Source organism: Lissotriton helveticus, chromosome 3_1 (genome assembly GCF_964261635.1).
Source record: "Lissotriton helveticus chromosome 3_1, aLisHel1.1, whole genome shotgun sequence".
NCBI classification, from domain to species: Eukaryota; Metazoa; Chordata; class Amphibia; order Caudata; family Salamandridae; genus Lissotriton; species Lissotriton helveticus.
The window spans coordinates 805098613-805118686 of record NC_136061.1 but is presented as its reverse complement, the minus strand read 5'-3'; the positions used below and the strand labels follow the sequence as shown (position 1 = coordinate 805118686).

Sequence of the window (20074 nt, the reverse complement as noted above, 5' to 3'; positions counted from 1 at the left end):
GGGGACATGTTGATCTGAAATATTTGGTGAAACCAGCCAATAGCCCATCCCAGGGTACTGCTATTTACCAGGTGGGATACACATCATTCCTTTACTGCAGAACTCTGAATCGGGAAGTCATAGAAGGCTTTTTGGGGCATATGTACAGTGTAATGGTGGAGCATGGTGTTATGCGACAATTGGCAACGCTGCGCTGTGATGTTCTAAAAATGCAGGGATGCGCCGTATTTACAATAATACGGCGCACCCCTGCGGTTCCCCTAGCGCAGGTGCTAAATGTAGCTGCTTAGTGCAAATGCAGGCACCCTTGCACCATAGTGCAAGGGTGCCTGCAGGGAATGATTATTCATGTGCAGGAAGGTGTCCTTTCCTGAACATAAACAATCCATAATGGCGATTTGTAACTTCTATGTGTGCTGCAGAATGCAGCACATATAGAAGTTGCAACTCGTCATTATTTAATGATTGTTTATGTGCAAGAAGGGACCCCTTCCTGCGCATGAACAATCACTAATGGTGATTTGCTCTTTCTATGTGTGCTGCACCCTCCTAATAAATGTATTATTTAACAAATATTTGGTACAGGAGCTTTCAGCTGAGCATGGTAAGGTGTCTGCTGAATTTCACTTCTGATTTTTAAATACTCCCTCAGACAAAAACACATGCACATACACACACACACACACGCCTGTCTCTGTTTTGAAAGCTTTAAAACATAGTTATTTTAGAAACTACTGTGCTTTAAGTATCCCCTCACAATCTGCAATCCTTTCCCCTTCTACTGGCTCTTAAGACCCTTCGTGTGCTGCTTCTCATATAATGAATAATATGAAATGCCAGATTGATTGTCAGAAAATCTGAAGCTCACACCCCCAGTCTTACTGACCAAGCCAAGCTCCGCCCCTGGTGACATTGATGACAATAACAGATGGTGTCCTGAAAGTGGCTGAGGATTTTAGACCTGTCTGCTGCCTACAGAGTCTGAGGCTCTGTTTCCCTGCTAGACACCCGCTCATAATTGCCTCAGTCTGTGAGTGAGCGCTGAAGTGGTTCCCCTGAAGTGAGGTGTGCTCTAGGAACTTTGTTTTCGGTACATCTTGATGTACTTCCCCTTTAAATAACACACAATGGCTATGAAAGTCCAGATAAATGTCAAATTGAATGAGGTCAACACATTATGTATTAGATGCCAGTGCACTATTTTAGTTACAAAATGTGCTCTTTCCACTGAAAGCACAAACTTGTGCCCAGGGCCGGACTGGCTACCGGGCAGTTGTGTGTGCTGCCGTGCTGGGGGCTAATTTCGTTGATGGGGACCTGCGTGTGCAAAACGAAATTCGTTTTGCTTTTTTTATTTCAAATCGCACGCAGGTCCCCATCAACGAAATAAGCCCCCACAACAGAGAAATTAGTCCCTAGCTCGGCAGCACACACAACTGCCCGGTAGCCAGTCCAGCCCTGCTTGTGCCCACCGTGCTAAGAGAGCAACATTGAAAGACTGGCCGACAGTTTGGAACTGCCGGCCTATCTTTCAATGCAGTACCCAGCAGGTCTTTGAGAAGCGGTACGTACACCCTAAAGTAGAGGTGCTGTAACACCTCTCAATTTTAAGAGTGAGGTTGCTGGCCGATATGGGGTGCTGCAACACCTCCCGCTCCCAACTAATTACCGTGTCACTGCCCTATAGGTGAGTGTGGGGTGGCACTGTACCTGCCTTCTGCGATGCCTAATTGGCACATGACAACTCTGTTGCCACTCAAGAACAGAGCATAATTTGGTAAATAAACAAGTGTCAGGGCCAAGGATATTACTCAGGAGGAAGCTTGACTGGAACCGTCATCACTGTCACCCGCTGGTATAAATTCTTCTTACTAAACATCACACTCATATAAATGTGATAATTTGGACAATCCAAGCCCACCCAAAGCTTTAAGAATGGCTTGGTAGTTCTAGAACTATTTTGTATATGTGCAATTAATTGTTAAACCGCTGAGCCCCCTCAAAACTAGGCAGACCGTGACACCATGTGGTAGACAGTCTTTAGTGCTGTGGTTAACTATTAAATGCTGGTGCAGATCACGGTCAAACACCAGCACACATTAAGTATTGACTCACAAGCAGCAACCATGGAGGGGGTGTACTGACTATATTTCACTACTATTTGGTTCAATAATTGCACCCCCCTCTTCCCCAGGCACCTGTTTGTCCGCGCACAGATCTGCAACAAGGCACACTTACAGGGGCAAAGGCATTCCCCAATTTGCATGAAACAATGTCCCTATGCAAATGAGGAAATGTCCCTTGGCATCACGCAGGTGCAAAATGTGCACCTAGGTGCTCTGTATTATAAAGGGATAACAAATTGTGTGGGCCAGTAGTGGAAAAAATGGGTGGAATTTACCATTATGCCTCCAGGGCACGTCCGTAACCTGGATGCTGGATTACAAAATATTTATTTATTTATGCAATTTTTTATAGCGCAGACTTGGCCCGAATGCATCAGAGCACTTACGCAAGCAGGAGAGAAGGGCTATAGTGGCTTACATTAACAGTAATTAAACACAGACGTTTACTTTGGTGGGTGTGTGTAGCAGTAACTACAAGAACAGTTACAGTAATTAGGCAGAGGAAATACACTGTTAAAGCATCGATCAAGATGGTGGGGTCCTATAGCGAGGGCAGGTCGGATCCAATCAGACAGTGGGGCAGATTTACAAGAAACTGACGCATCTGCTTAGATGCGTCAGTTTCCTTGCGCCAGGGCCAAATGTCCTTGTGCCACCATGAGTGCTCTGTATTTATACAGTGCTCCATGGTGCAAGGATTAACAGATGCATCGGAAATACTGATGCATCCATTGGCACAAAAGTGACGCATTGCTGGAGTTGGTCATAAAAGTGGCGCAACTCCAGCAATGTGCCACAACAGATCCTCTAACAAAAAGCCCTGCGTCATTGCTTACGCCTGATCTGAGCAGGCGTAGGGATTTTCACTGCGTCAGTTCTACATGGCTTTTTGCGTAGGAACGCCCACCCTGCATACATTATACCTAGCACAGGTATAATGTGACGCAGGGCTTTACAACGTGATGCAGCTGCTTGATGCAGCACATTGTAAATTGGCCGCAGTGTTTTTGCCGCCGTTGCATTAAAAAAAAGTGACACAATGACGGCGCAAGGAGGCACAAGGGGCTTGTAAATCTGCACCAGAGTAAGTCTGTGTTGGACTTGGCCCTTTTTGCAGGGTCATCCCTGAACTTTTTGCCTCCCTCCTATATTCTTTCCGACCTGTTGTTGGCTATTTTATGACTCTGGGCACGCTATCAGTGCTAAAGTTCATATGCTCTTCCTACTGTAAATTGATGCATTGATTAATGGTTCCATGATTGGATGATTGGTTTACTTGTCAGACCCTAGTACAGTGCACTGAGTGTGCCCGTGGCGTGTAATTCCAAATGCTGCTAGTGGGCTTGCAGCACTGGTTGTGCCACCCACAGAAGCGGCCTTGTAAAATGTGTCTAAGGTCTGCCATTGCAGAGCCTGCGTGCAGTCTGGTGCTGTCATGCTGACTGGGCAAGTGCACCCACTTGCCAGTCCCTTAACCTTCCTTTTTCTTCATATTAGTCACCCCTATGGTAGGCCCAAGAGCAGGGTGCATTGCAAGTATAAGGTAGAATAAGCCCTGATGTGTGCGGCATGTTCTAATAGTGATTTACAGCCATTTTCTTTTTTCACTATTGCCAGGCTACCTGTTCTCCATAGGCCAGAATGGGCTGTTAGATTATTACATGTTTATAATCCTAACAGGCTCAGGGTACATGGTAGAAATTTGAGTTTAGTATGCCTGGACTCAAAATAATAAAATACATCTTTTAGTGAAGTTTATTTTAATATTCTGTGTTTGCAAATACCACTTTTAGAAAGTAGGTATTTGCTTGCCTAACCATGTAAGCCTGCCTCTGCGAGGTATTGTATTCCTTTGTCTGGTTTTGTGAGTGACAGGGCAGGGGGATTCCAGGAGACAGGCTGGGGCAGCCCAGTGGTGAATATAGAGATCTGCATCTAGTTGGAAGGGAGGAGTTGCACCTGGGACCTGAATAGGGCTGGCCCTTCCCTCTACAATGCCGGCTCCACCCCCTGTGGTGCGTCTGATGTCTCTGCTATGCACACTGAAAGAAGAGATGAAGACTGTCAACAAAGCGCTCCAGGACTGTACTTGCCTTCCACAATGCTGGCTCCACATCCTGTGGGGCATCTGATGTGCCTGCCCTGAACTGTGAAAGGAAGGGAGAAGTCTGGTAAACAGAGTGCTTCGGAACTGGTTTTGAATGGGCACAGGCCCCTCTCCCCTTAGAGAACAAAGGATTGTGGGGTATAAATATTGGGACCCTGATCCCATGAAATTAGATCACTTCTGGACTTACAAGACAAAACCTCGACTGAGGAGAGGAACCTGAAGAAACTGAGGAGAGACTATTCCCAAGCTGAAGTGCTGCTTGGGGAATTGGCCTGCAGTGGATGCCTGACTGCCAAAGAGAGGAGAAAGAACTTTGTGGACTTTACTTTCAACTTGTGAAAAGATCTCAAAGGGCTTGGAAGAGAGCTTGCCCCTTGACCGAAGTCTCAGGACCAGTAGACTTCACCAGCCTGTGTGGATTGCTGCTGGTAACGCTGTTTCAGTGGCTACAGAGGCAGGGAGCTGTGACCGACTCTCACGACTGGCCCGGTGTCCTGTAGGCACCGTATCAAGTAACGTCCGCCTCGAACAACGCAAGCTCTGAGCTCACAGACTCCGTCCTGACGCCGTCACCGAACCGTTGCCTGCACCGCGACTGGTGGACACAGCGACGTGCAACGCCTCGCTACACCGACTCGTATGGGTCTGACCGACGCCGTCACTGCTGCTGACTTTGAGTCCCGTGAACGCACCGGAGTTGGGCACTGCCTCGCATGCTTTGCGAGGCACCGCCCGACTCGCACCGCTGTCCGGACTGATCGATGCCAGCTCCTGAACTCCGGCTTAGTGGCCGCCCCGCAAGCTGGAAGCTCCGCAACGAAGCACTGTCTCGATCCACCGACTCTGTCAATGGGCCGCTGCCTGCACCGCATCGAGGGACAACGCGTCCTGCAACGCTTCCTTTTCTGCACCGCGATGAACACCGGAACCGGCTCGCACATCCGTGCCGGTTGCCTCAAGTAAAAGGTACTGTCACTGAGTCTGTCGACATTTGAGTGGGCCCGTATCGATGCGGTCCGCTGGATTTGCTAGACTGTGTGTTATTTCAACAACGCTGTAGCCAGACCGGGCTACTGACTCACATAGAACCTTGAATTATGCCTTTTAACCAGAACTCTTGAAATCTAATAGTACTGTGGATTCTTTTTGTCGTTTATTGGTCTTGTGGTAACTCTTTATAAAATATACTTATTTTATATAAAACCTTGTGTGGTGTCCATTTGTAGTGTTGTCACTGAGTTACTTTATGTGGTCACAAATGCCTAACTTACAACGCCTCTGAGATAAAGCCTTGCTGCTCGTGCCAAGCTACCAAGGGGGTGAGCAGGGGTTATTTTAGGAGTGTAATCCCCTTACTTTGACTAAATGAGAGGGTCCCTATTTGTCACAAGTACCTACCTGTGCCAACTAGAGACGGCCAATTCTAACAGTCTGGTTTGAGGGTGAATTAACCAATATGTCTATCGGCTTTGTGAGACACCTTGTCTTGTTACTCGAGCGAGAATGCTTCCTTGATGCTGTCAGACAATCAGTAAAGGAACTGATCTCTTTCAACATCTTATTTTTAACATTGAAATGTGTTTAAGGTTAGACACCAGTGTACATCGGAAATAATCTTCATGTTTATGTACCCAGATTTGCCTTCGATCAAGCAGTACTGGCCCCATAATAGCACCTAAACCATAGCGGAAGTGTCAAGGAGACAATTATTTCTATATCATTTAATTTGGTGGCATCTGTCATAAGCCTGTATTGTTCGTCTTAGGAAGGTCCTGGAAACGCCTCTTTCATTAGCTGGTTTATGGTCAATTGGTCCATTTGTCAGCTCACCCCTACCTCCAGAGTGTGGATGTCTCTCAGTTGTGTTTAGTTCAGGTCCCTATGGCCAGGTTATTTAATTATTTCCCCATAATAAATGGCCAAAATAGAAAAAGTATATTTTGTAATATGTTCCTGTGCACAGATCGGCTAGGACGCTGACTAATCAAAGAGTGCTCTTCTGTTCTGTGGTGACACCTACATCATTGCGGATTTTGCATCTCAATGTCAGGTCGCTCCTGAAACATCAGCAAAATGTGTACGATCTGATTGAGAATGAAGCCCCGGATATTTTAGCCCTAACCGAAACATGGCTTCAGGCAGCCGACACTGCCATCCCCAACCTTGTATGCCCTCCTGGCTATTCGATGTACGTTGCGAATAGGCTATCTAGAGGGGGAGGTATAGCCTTGATAGTAAGATCTAGCTTTGCCTGTGTATGGACCATCCTTAAGACTGCGGGCTGTGAAAGCGCCTCCTTTAAAGTCTCTGTCAGCCCAGAATTTACACTCTCTGGGATGGTGGTGTATCGTCCGCCGGGCAGTGACGTGGCGTTCAGGAATGCTTTCCCGGACACTGTTGCCACTCTGGTCACTGACTGCGCCAATTTTTCCATTCTGGGCGATTTAAATCTGCATTTCGACGCCCCATCCTGTCTGACAGTACGTAGTATTCTTACAGACTTAGAGGCCTTCCAATTATCTCAGTTGGTCTCCCAGCCTACTCATTCCGGGGGACATATTCTCGACCCTTTCTTTACTAATCTGACAGAGGCTAAAGTCACGTCGATTGCTCCTGTAGAGTGGTCTGACCATTCTCTGGTGTCTATTTGCTGTCCTATGTCAGCCACGACCTCTACTGCTCCAGCCAAATGGGTACCCAGGAGACCCTGGGGCAAACTTAGGCTGGAAGACTTTCACCATCTTCTGTCTTTGGCACCTTTGGGCCCATTAAACAACGTAGAAGAAGGGTACGATCTCTTCTGCTCCTGGCTCACTAGGGCTCTGGACACCCTGATACCAGTTGTAACGATGAAGATCAATCCTCGTGTGTCGAGCCCCTGGTATAATGACGCTTTGCGCGCCCTGAAGGGAGCCTGTAGACGGGCGGAGAGGGCTTGGCGGAAGACATATGGGGCTGAGTTAAAAGCTGCATATGCCACGTCCGTCAAGCTCTACCACCGGGCTATTTGTCGTGCCCGAGCGGCTTTTTATGCCGAGGATTTCCGGAACAGCACTAACCCGTCGAAGGCCATCTTTAGGGCGGTTAAAGATCTTATGTCTAAGCGGTCAACCGTTACGGCTGAGAGCTCTGTCACACACTGTGAATCCCTCGCTTCTTATTTTGTAGGAAAAGTCCAGGCTATTTATCGGACATTCCCGAGTACTGGTAATGTGCTGGGTAGCCCTAAGGAGACACTACCCCAGACCACTCTGCTTTCATTCCCCCCCCTCACTCAGGAAGGGTTTGACAAACTTGCTATGCAAGTTAAAACTGGGTCCCCATCTGACCCAGTGAGGCCGGCTCTCTTCCGAGACCAGACTTTTTTGGGACGTACGGCTATACGCTCCCTGGTCAATCTCTCCCTTGAGACGGGGGTAGTCCCTACTAGCTGGAAGCAGGCGGTGGTGTCTCCGATTATTAAAAAATCTACTCTTGACCCGTCTAAACCGGAAAACTACCGTCCCATTTCGCTGCTACCCTGGCCAGCTAAGTTGACAGAGGCCCATGTCAACATGGCCCTGTCTGAACATCTAGCCCGATCCAACGCCCTCGACCCCACACAGAATGGCTTCCGTGCTGGCCACAGCACGGAGACTGCCCTACTGGTGATGGTGGAACATCTCCGTGCGAGGTTGGATGCTGGTCAGACGGCGGCGCTGATTTTGTTAGATCTCAGCGCCGCCTTCGATACTGTATCGCACAGCATCCTCCTCCAGCGGCTCGAGGAGATTGGTATCGGTGGCCAGGCGCTGCAGTGGTTCCGCTCCTTCCTAGACAACCGCTCCTTCTGTGTTGCCATCCCTCCCTTCAAGTCCAGGTTCCAGCCGCTGGCCTCGGGGGTTCCGCAGGGTTCCTCGCTGAGTCCCACGTTGTTTAACCTTTAAGTGAGACCGCTGGCTGATGTCGCAAGGCAGTGGGGCCTAACCTTGGTCTCATATGCCGACGACACACAGCTGGCGGTTACCCTCAGCGGGGACGCGGAACAGGACGCCCCCAGGTTTCAGTCTGGACTGAAGGCGGTGGCCAGCTGGCTGACAGGCAACTGCCTCCAGCTTAATGCCACAAAAACAGAGGTCATTGTTGTCGGGAAGGGAGTAGAGCTTTGGGGCGATCAGTGGTGGCCTTCGGAGCTGGGCCCCACTCCGACCCCGGTGTCGGAGGTGAAGAATCTAGGGGTCTGGTTAGACGCCGGTCTCACATTCATAGGGCACACCAAAAAAATCGCTGCCTGCTGCTTTGGACTCTTAAGAGGCTTAAGGCCAGTGCTTAGGTTCTTCGATGCCCCTACCAGACAGCTTGTAGTCCAGGCAACCATCATCTCTCGTCTGGACTACGCGAGCTCTCTGCTGGTTGGGGCTAACCAGGCTGAGTTAACCCGCCTGCAGCGGGTGCAAAACGCCGCGGCGAGAGCCATTGTCGGCTTACCTAGGTTCTGCCCGGTGACTAATGTCCTCCGCTCCCTGCACTGGCTTCCGGTCAGGAAGCGTATTCTGTTCAAGGTCCTGTGTTTGACCTTTAAAATTCTAAGAGGCATAGGCCCTGAGATTCTGGCCAACTCTATCTCCTTCTATGTCCCCACCCGCAACCTTCGGTCCCAAGGTCAGGCCCTCGCTGTTGTTCCTAGGTTTAGGCTCAGCAGGATGGGGGGTCGTTCTTTCAGGGTGAAAGCGGCGTTAGTCTGGAACACCCTTCCAGTCGAAATCCGGCTGCTCGAGGACCTGTTGTTCTTCCGTAGAGCCATCAAGACTTTCTTGTTTTAGCCTCTTCTCCGTGGCACTGTCTACCTGTTATGTTATGTTGCTCCGTTGTCTCTGCGCCGGGATGCTCCTTCGCTGGGGTCGCTGTGCGCATAATAAATTGTTATAACATAACATAACATAACACCAGCGAACTATTTTTTTTTTACATGCAATGGAGGACGAGCTATTGTTTATGACAGATTAGGGTAAAACTCCACATCTTTTTGTACCAAGTGCAATAGGCTATTTGTTTTTAAATCATTTTGCAGACATGTGTGGCATGCACTCTGCTAAGCATGCAAATAAAATACAATAGAAATGACAATCCTGATCATTGTTAATGAATATTTGCACACACACTCTTGTGAAAGTGTATTGTTGCAGGGAGTCTCTTAAGCCCTTTTCAAAAGGAGAAAATCAATGTCTGTGCTTCATTGAAAATACAAAAAATACAGTCACCCAAATTATATTCAGATTTTGATTATCCCTGTCAGAAATAGGAAACGTTACATTGCTATTTCATACAAGAAAGTAAAAATTGAATGACCGTGATCCAAAACATTGTTTCAGCTCTAAAAGATTAAGGGCCTGATTTAGATTTTGGCAGACGGGTTACTCCATCACAATGGTGACGGATATTCCGTCCGCTGAAACCTAAATCAGGCTCTTAACATGAAAATGGACTAGCAGGCGTTTTTTTTTTAATATCATGTCATGCAAATATGTATCTGCCTGGGGGAAAAATAAGAAAAATGTTAGCATGTACATTTGCAGTTTTCTCATATGAAAGTATATGTGGGTAGATTTTCAACTTGGAGATAGGAATTCTCCAATTTTTATCTATGATTATGTTCAGAAAGGTGCCTTTTGCACAAATGTAAAGAAAGGTATAACTTGATTTTTAATTGTTTGCTTTCCAAAACAACAACATTTTGACACACATGCTAGATGGCAAATATGCGGATATGTTTTTTTTAGTCAGGTTAGAAGGATCTGTCATATGGACGATGACATTTTTGCATGTTCCTTTGGAACCTCTTTCTTGAACCATATTTGGCTGTGAATGCACCACTATGTACCTTTCAAGAATTGTTTCAGAGTGCTGAAAAAGGGCAATAAAACCAATAATTTGAGATGTATGATACTGCTGTAAGGCAGGATCCAAATCAGAGCAAAGAGAAGTATTTTGCAAAAGCAAAGACTGTACATTAACAAGCAAATGTTTTACAGAATATGTTGCAAGCACTCATTTATATTCACACTAAACCGCATACCTTGTGTGATTGTTCTAGTGCTAATCCTTGTTTTTATTTAAATAAATCCACATATACTTTCATGCTTGTGGTTGATTTGGTATTTCTTATAGCTACCTACTGTCACAGTAAGGTATCAAGAGTTACTCTGCTTAGACTGAGGAAGTGTCAGGCACAGAAATGAAGGGGAATTTTACACCGTGAGTATCCCTGTGACAACAGCCAATGTGAAAAAGGCAAAAATAATGGTAGACAGTAATATACTGGTATATCACCTTCAAGATAGGTGATTAGTGAACAAACTAGTTCCAGGCATTTCAGTTGCTATATTAAGTTTTCACCCGTCAGTGACCTCTAGGGGTTTTATACTGAGAAAGGTGTGAAAGTTATGTTGGCATAGCAGCAGTTTTTCACCATAAATAGTTGTAGAAAACTCATTTCATATGGTGGTCTTTTTTTGGAAAGTTCTTGGATGTTCATGAGTATAGCAGTTATACAGCTTTGGAATTGTCAATATGAAATTTCCAAGCCTGGTCTCGCAAAGAGGAACATGCTTTCTCGTTGGTGGAATGTCAATTCTCCAACACACCCTTAGACAGCCAGTTATGTGCCAATTGAAACAATATCCAGAGTGGAACTGGAGTAGACGTTTGCTCTCTGGATTTCAGTCTACATTTTGGTTGTCATAATGACATGTCAGTTGTTTTAAAATCTAAGTTCAATAAATTGAACTCTGCACTTGACATGTATGATTAATCAATATGATGACTATATTTTGAGATATTTATTTAAGAGATCAATGCTTAGATAATTAATGGTATAAAATATACATCCATTTAATGACCGATGTATGAGTGACCCACACACATGAAAGCAGTTTCTCTCTCATTATTTTTTTTGAAAGAAGAATAAAAGTTGCACATACTTGGTTTTAACTTTTAGGATTACATCAGAGGAAGAAACGTTCAAAAAACAATGGGAAGAAGATTGGGGCCATAAAGAACCACCTAAAAGTTCAAAAATGGTATCTGCAGATGTACATCAACCTCCACCGTCCAAGCATAAAAGTGAGTACTCAATTTAGAGCTAAGAACCTTTTTAAATTATAGCATTGATGGAACTGAAATTGATCATGTATAATTATGGGCACTGAAGAATGGGCCAATGTAGACCAATTAGTCAGGAATTGAATGACAGATTCCTTTGGTAAACCTGATTTCTCTGGTCCCACTTGTAATTCTGTGGTGCCCTGAAGGAGAAGATACTGTCGATCCTTGCCATTGTGCACAGTCACCATGTGAGGGGCTGAAAGCTTGGGTGGATTGGGAGTACAGGCATTGAGTGAAGTCAGTCTTTTGACGCGATTTTGTGAAGCCAAAGTTGTCCAAGTCGGAAGACCACCAGGTCTGAGCACAGCCCATTACAGTGAAGCTGCTGTTGCCAGAATGAGGAAGACCTGAAGAAGATGCTTTCTTTTGAACACTGACACATGAATTGCACCAAAACAGTATGTCATTAAAGCCTGTGTAAATATTTTGAAGGACTGATATAATGAACTAGTACTATTAAAACTGTTATAGGCTCGGGTAAGACTCTTTTGTTCGTAGCCCTGTAGGGCCCTGGCAATCTTTCCTGGTGGCTAGAGGAGGTTGAAATTGCGTAGAGTCTCTGGGTGAAATGTGGGGAAAATGAAGAACTACCTGATGAGTGGGGAATGGATTGATCATAACTCAGTTTCATTCCACAGGGGTTCTGTTGAAAGGACTCTGACAAGGTAAGTTTTCTACGAGTCTTATATTAAGATAGATACCAGCCACCAGCTTCTGCTGCCAGCCTGCAGTTAAACTGGAAACAACTGTATAGCATGGAATGCAACCATAGAAACCGAATGTGCAGCGCATGCAGCTGCTTTTGAAAGATTACAACACATCCCCTTTACAGAGAAATTAAAAGAAATAACAACAATTGAAAGAAATCAAGGAACCACATAACAATATGAAAACTACAACATTTCATGTAGCAACGTATTCTAAAAACTATCATGACAAAAGTACCACTATGAAAAAAAACTTATGACATTACATAGTCCTCATATTTTTTGGGAAGACGACGAAATCTGGAGGGAACAGAAGAGGAAGAACAAGGCAAAGAAGAGGAACATGAAGAAAAAGAAGAAGGAGAAGAAGAAGAAGATGAACTCCCACTAGGAGGTTCTTCAGGTGGATGTGAAATATCTGAAGGTGATAAATCTGGACAAGATGGAAACCTGGATTTAACACCATGAAACTTTACCAGACGAGACATACTCCACATACCTCCATCATGTACTTTGACAACATTCTTAAAAACAGCTACAATTGTAAATGGTCCAATAAAATCTGAAATACCTTTCTTGTGCCAGCCTGGTTTCTTAACCCAAACCCATTCTCCAATTTCCCACTGCATTTTTTTTGTAGATTTTTTTTCATCAAACCTTAGCTTGTATGAATCTTGATGTGATTTGATTCTTTCACTAACTACCTCCTCATCCAAAAAGGGGTCTTCAATAGAAGGTTACCAACTGGGGTTGAGTTTAGAAGAAGCAATTCTGCCACGTAAAATCTGGAAAGGGGACCTCTGTAAAACACAATTAACAGCTGTGCTATGTGCCCACCATGTGTCTCTCAAAATACTTTTCAAAGGAAGTCTCAACATCACTGCTCTCTGCACACAAGCTTTTACCACTCTATTCATGCGTTCTGCTAGTCCATTTGCCTGTGGCGAATATAAGGCAGTTCTCTGATGTGTTATACCATACTCTGCTAAAAACTCAAGCATCTCTTGTGAGACAAATTGAAGACCATTGTCAGTAATAATGTATTTAGGAATTCCTTCTGAAGCAAATTCGACTTTAAGGAAATCAATCACTGTTCTTGTATTCACTGAACTGACACACTTGGTGCAAACCCATTTAGAAGAATAATCCACCAACATGATTACAAATCTGTCGCTAGGAGCCAACAACTCAAAAGGACCCATTAAATCCAACCCTAATTTCACCCAAGGTTCTTTGGGAATTTCAACAGGAGATAATGGAGCATTGCTAACTACGCGAGATTTGTCACAAGAACTACATTCATTGCACTCCTTGACAACTACCTCCACCTCTCCATCCATCCTTGGCCACCAGTATCTTTCTCGCAAGCGAGTCTTGGTAAGGCTCCTGCCAAGATGACCTTCGTGGGTTAAATTGACTAACCGTGATCTTAACGCCACTGGAGGAATTATTCTCTCACCACGCATGAGTTGTCCCTGAGATAGAGTAAGCTCATTCCTGACCACCCAAAAAGGAAGCAAATCAGTGTCCACATTCTTCCTGTCTGGCCAACCCAACGGTTTAAGGATGGAAGTAAAACATCATCTGCCCTAGCACTTTCCCATTCACACTCAGGAATGGAAGATTCCTTAACCCATGCAACACCACAGGCATCCACATCAATCAAACTCTCGGTGTGCACAATAGGCAATCTAGACAGACAATCTGCTACCTTGTTAGCTTTACCAGGAAGATACTCCACCGAAAAGGTAAACTCCTCTAGACCTTCACTCCAGCATTTTAATCTAGGAGTGAGTCTTTCACTCTCCGTAGTGGAGAACACTTGTACTAGAGGACGATGATCTGACCGTACCACAAAAGGAATACCCCACAAGTGAAACTTGAAATGTCTGACACCCCACATTATGGCTAAGGCTTCCCTTTCAATGCACGAATAATGCTGTTCAGATTTTTTAACGCCCTAGAGGCAAATGCCACAACCTTTTCCTCACCAGACACCACTTGCGAAAGAACAGCTCCAATACCGCTCAGACTGGCATCAGTAGTGAGAAAAGTTTTCTTTTTAGAGTCAAAATGACCCAAGGTGGGCATTTTCCCAATGGTTTGTTTGACAACGTTGAATGCAGAAGCACACTCAGGAGACCAAGAAAAATGTACACCTTTCCTCAACAACATCCTAATAGGTTCAACTATAGATGCAAAATCTTGGATAAATTTTGAATAAAATTCAGCGAGGCCCAGAAAAGACCTGACTTGTTCCTTATCTATTGGAGCAGGAGCATCTACAATAGATTTCGCTAAATCCAACTTTGGCTTAATGCCCTCCCCCGATATCACATGTCCTAAGTATGTTACAGAAGACACACCAATCTTACATTTCTTGCGATTTACAGTTAATCCACTGTCAGCTAACCTGCGGAGAGTGTTTCTCAAAGTTGCATCATGAACACAGTCATCCTTGCCATAGACTAGAATGTCATCCTGAAAGAACATGACATTAGGGATCCCTTTTAAAACCAATTTCATTATGCGTTGAAAACAAGCAGCCGCTAAGGTCAACCCAAAAGGCATTCTGATAAAACGGAAGGCCCCAAGTGGTGTGACAAAAGATGTTAGATGTCTGGAATCTGGATGGAGGGGAACTTGATGGTAAGCTGAGGATAAATCAAGTACGCTAAAAACTTTCGCCCCATCAAGTATGGTGATCGATTTGGAAATATTGGGAAGTGGTTGACGATCTACCCATATCCATTTATTTAGGCTTCTCAAATCAACACACATCCTAATGGCGTTCCCTCCATCCTTGGGGGGAAAAACCACTGGGGCCAACCATTCTGAGGATTCAATTTCCTCAATGATGTTAAGAGAAACAAGTCTTTTAAGGTCACATTCTAAGGGTTCAAGCATCATGTTAGGAACCTTTCTGACTTTGTGTACAACCCGTATGGCTCTATCCTTGAGTACAATTCGATGTTCAAAATTTTTAAGATAACCCAAATTAACTGTGAAAACTTGAGGAAATTCTTCAAAAAACTTACTGAAAGTTGAACTGTGATCTACTAGCATGACCTGTTCTGAAGGGCATCTGGCATTAGGATTTAACAATATTCCAAGATCCTTTTGGTGCCTCCAACCAAGGAGATTATCACCACGTTTAGCTACATACATTTTCCCAATAGTCTCCCTGCCTTTAAAGTGGATTTTCAAAATGACATAACCAGTAACATCAATACGGGACCCTACATAACTTACAGGATTATTATCCGGAGGAAATAGTTCAAGCCCAGGATAAGTCTTGTCCCAAATTTCATTTCCAACCATGGTAAAAGGGGATCCAGAGTCAGCCAAACAATAAATGCTTTCTCGCCAATCAAAACATCACATTCAGGCATGTGAATTTGCTCTGCATCTACCATACCATCATTCCTCACACTTAGCATAGTAGTTTTGGTAGGAACACAAACCCCAACGTTCTCTTGTGAAACATCCACAGAGCGTATTTTGCCACCTGACTTACACACTCTAGCGTAGTGACCTTTGATTCCACATTTCAAACAAGTAGTACTTCTGGCATAGCACTGAGGATAATTAGATGAATGGTTGTTACTACCACATCTATAACATTTCATTTTTGAGAAATCTGGAATAGTCTTAGATTTAGGCCCACGAGTAACTTTAGAAACTTTGTCTACATCATCATGTGAATGAATAGAACATTGACACGGTTCCTTATGAGTCGCTTCATGAATGCTACTAGGTGTTAAAATGTCGTCAGGATTAGGTTTATGTGTTTGCATTTCCTTAACCCAACCAGAAGTATTTTCCATTCTAGCTACAATTGCTAAAGCCTCTTTAAGAGAAGGATTTTTGGAAAGAAGTTTTTCCTGGACTCTAGGGTTGTTAGTACATCTAACAAGTTGGTCACCAATCAGTGACTCTGTCAAATCTCCAAATTCGCAAGTGCGAGCCAACGTCTTAAGGGATGCAACATAGTTACCAACTTTCTCGTTATGTTCTTGAATCCTCATAAAGAATTTATGTCTTTCCAGGACAACATTAATGCGGGGTCCAAAATACCCTTCCAACATTTTCATGGACATATCAAAAACATCAGAAGCATCACCACTGCCTTCTCCGATAGGAATTACGTCAATACTTTCATAAATGTCGCGTCCTTCGACTCCTAAATGGTGAAGGAGAATTGCTTGTTTCCTGTAAACTGAACATTTTTCCCCTCCAATAGCAACAAGGTAGGAGTCAAATAATAATTTCCAGCGTTTCCATGGCAGAAGTGGTTCACCTTTTTCACAAAGAAAGGGAGGTGGTTGGCTCATACTGGTAGTAGACATGGTATAACGTAGAAGGTTTGAAAAGGAAATTAAGATTACAACAGGTTCCTCATAGTCCCACTTCTAATCTCTGGTAATCCCTCCTCCACCTTCCTGGAGTTAGCAACACCCACAGGGGCAGAGATACAATGAATTCCTGAGGTAACATTATAACAGAGCACTAAGGTGTTCATTTAGAATATGGTATGCTGAACTCTATTGCAGTAAGGTGGCAGAGTGGTTGCTACAAATATTTGGCCTTCACTCCTGATTTGCTGAGTTCGTTTTTGTTGACTTTAGGGCTCTGCACACTTTACCACTGCTAACTAGTGCAAAAATGCTCGTGCTCTTTCCTTCAAATGTGGTAAAAGTGGCATACACCAAATTGGCGTATTTAATTTACTCGCAAGTCCATAGTAAATGGTACTACATGTACCTGGGGCTTGTAAGTTAAATTCTACTGGTGGGTCTGCAGCATTCATTGTGCCACCTATTAAAGCAGCCTTTTAAAATACCCCAGGCCTGCCAATGCAGCCGGTAGTGCCGTTTAAGATGCCATTTCAACCTGGCAAAATAACCATTTTGCAAGGCATAAACCTTTGTAATGCTTATTAGTCACCCTTAAAGTAGGCCCTAAAGATTCACAGAACAGAATGCATTGTAATTAAAAAGTAGGACATGTGCCCAACTTTTACATGTCCTGCAGTGAAAATCTCTGAAAGACGTTTACCATTGTTGAAAGGCCTATCTCTCCCATTGACTAACACAAGGGTACCTTTCTACATTAATAAGTGAGAACTTTAGATTGGGAGCAGGTAGATCTATACAGTTAACACTCAAATTATTTGTAATTTAGAATTCTCTTTAATGGTGAAGTCTGATTTAAAGTCACAATTCTGAAAATGCCACTATTATAAAGTTGGCATTTTCCTGTACCAACCATTTGTGCCATCTGTCAGAGGCCTGATCCACATCACTGTGGGTATGGCTCTGCTGTTGGGGTTTGTGAATTGCTTGAAGACAGTAACACAAAGGGGGCTTAGGTGTGGAAAGGGTGGGCCATTCTGTCCGGAAGACTAGGAAGAGCTGTACCCACCCCCACACGGCCAAGCCACACAAAGGAATCTGCCATCAGGCCTACCCTGTCTTTCGTCATCCCAGACAGTTTGGAGCTTTGACAGGGAAAGGGAAAGAACTTTCCAGAACCAGATGTGGGGGTAGGGCAGGGATTCCCCCTACACAAAGGCTGGCACCAGGTATAAATATTGTACCTGCAGAGCCACTCATCGGAATACACCCAGACCTGTGGACGTTACAGAAGAAGGAATGCTCTGCTTGCAGAGAGCTGCCCTGCTGCTTAAAGACTCCCTTGCTGTCTGATAAGAAAGACTGCATCTGCTTACCTTCTTCCCAGGGTAGCCTGAGTGACTCCAAGGGTCAGTTTGCAGACCATCAGTCTAAGCTGCATGGACACAACCAGCTCCAGAGGCCTCCTTGCAACTGCCCAGCTGATCTGCTGCACTGGACCTTGCCAACACCTGCTGGCCTCTACTGGAGTGAGTCCCTGATCCCCAAGAGGTGACTACCCAGGTCCGGGATTCTCTCCTGGCATCAGAGTCTACTCCTCTGCAGGAAAAGGTGAAAATCCTGAAGTCTGGGTTCCATGCAACCGCAAACAGGCCCTTTCATGCCACCTGCGATTACTGCCAACATTAAGCTCCAGTGAAACATGCTGTTTGCGTTCGAGCAACCGTCAACGACAAACGGCAATGCAAGAGGCATACTTGGTGCTTGGAGCAATGATAGTCTGCTGTGACTGTCACTGCAAATCTACATCCTTGACTGTTCACAATGCACAACAAGCTCTTAGGGATACAGCGACAACCGGCTGTGCCACCCAGCTTGCTCTTCGTGCTATAGAGAGAACCATACGTGATGCCCTACCTGCTCCTTGTAGCCTCTCCACCATGAATGGAACTGTTGACGCCAGACTCAGAAGGTAATTCTTCAATGGAAATGCCTTGCTGCCTGTATCCAAGGCATGATTCATCATGGTTGGCCTGAAAATGTGACTTTTCCCCCATCTAGGGCAACCATATGACTGCAAGTGGGGCTTTGTGCTATTAGGTGCTATTTTCACTAAAAACTATGAAATATAATCTCTCTGGTTCTACTGATTGAATGTCTGTCATTCTAGTATTATTTTTTTAATTTAAATTTAGTCTATATTTCTAAATTGTTTGGGAGTTTTTCTTGTGCTTTGTGTTTACTTCATTATGTTATGTTATGTTATCCGGATTTATTACGCGCACAGATGCCCCAGCAAATGGGCGTCCTGGCGCGAGAACAGAACCTTAAAACCGGACAGAGAGAGAGAAACACAACACAACAGCAGAACTAAGGAGCTAAAGGAAAAAGGAAGGTTTTAACCGCCTTCCTAAAAGCGAAGAGCCCCTCGATGGCACGAATAAGAGCAGGCAAGGAGTTCCATAACTTGGCAGCAAGGACTTGAAAAGAGCGTCCACCAATCCTGGATCTCTTAAAACGAGGAACTATGGCAAGATGGAGAGCAGAGGACCTCAGAGTGTGAGCTGGCACATAGGGAGAGATAAGGTGCTGGAGAATCTGAGGGGAAGAAAGTTTAAGGATTTTGAAGGTCAAAATCAAAGATTTAAACTTTATTCTCTGTGCCACTGGGAGCCAATGGAGATTGTAAATGGTTTTCCTAGCTGAGCAAAATTTGGGCAAGCCAACCAGAGCCCTGGCGGCAGCGTTCTGGACGCTTTGAAGGCGAAAGAGCTCAGCCTGATTGACTCCAAGAAAAAGAGAGCTAGCATAATCCAGTTTGGACAGGATCATGGCTTGCACGATGAGTTGACGAGTGGGAGCGTCAAAATATTTAAAGGTGGACCGAAGCTGACGCAAAATCCCAAAGCAGGATGCAGCAGTCTTTTTAGTATGGGTGGAGAAGCTCAATTGGGAGTCAAACCACACCCCAAGATTTTTTACTTCAGTAACAGGGGTAGGAGTGGGGCCGAGCTCTTGAGGCCACCAGCTATCGCCCCACAGATGAATTTGTTTCCCCACAATGAGCACCTCGGTTTTCTTAGCGTTCAATTGCAGGAAATTGTCATTCATCCAGTGGGCCACAGATATAAGTCCCTCACGGAACTTAGCTGTCTCGAGATCGGAGGCCCCACTAATCGCAACCGCCAGCTGAGTGTCGTCTGCGTAGGACACGATGGAGAGGTTCCCACGCATGGCGACATCAGCTAGCGGCTGGACATAAAGATTAAATAGGGTGGGGCTTAAAGCCGATCCCTGTGGTACTCCCTGGGCAATCGCATGTGGTTTAGATTCGAAGGGGGGAGTGATGACCCTGAAGGAGCGATCAGATAGGAAGGATCTGAACCATTCAAGAGCCAACTTATCCACCCCAGCCTTAAACCAAACGTTGGAGTAAAGTGTCATGGGAGACAGTGTCAAAGGCGGCACTTAGATCGAGAAGCACAAGTGCCGCCGTGTGACCCGAATCCACCAGCATGCGAAGGTGTTCAGCCATGTACAGGAGCGCAGACTCAGTACTGTGACCGGGCCTAAAGCCATTCTGCGTAGGATCTAAAATATTCGCAGAATGGAGATGGTTTGCTAGAATGGTAT

The 20074-nt window shown here is 45.0% G+C and overlaps 1 protein-coding gene across 1 annotated transcript in view; it reads left to right on the top strand.

Annotated features, from left to right (window-relative positions):
- The window catches only part of USH1C (USH1 protein network component harmonin), an 898978-nt gene that overhangs the window by 460284 nt on the left and 418620 nt on the right, over positions 1-20074 (top strand). The window contains exon 14 of the mRNA XM_078681063.1: positions 11213-11337. Within this exon, the coding sequence (XP_078537189.1) occupies positions 11213-11337 (125 nt within the window). The remainder of the gene's footprint in view (positions 1-11212; positions 11338-20074) is intronic.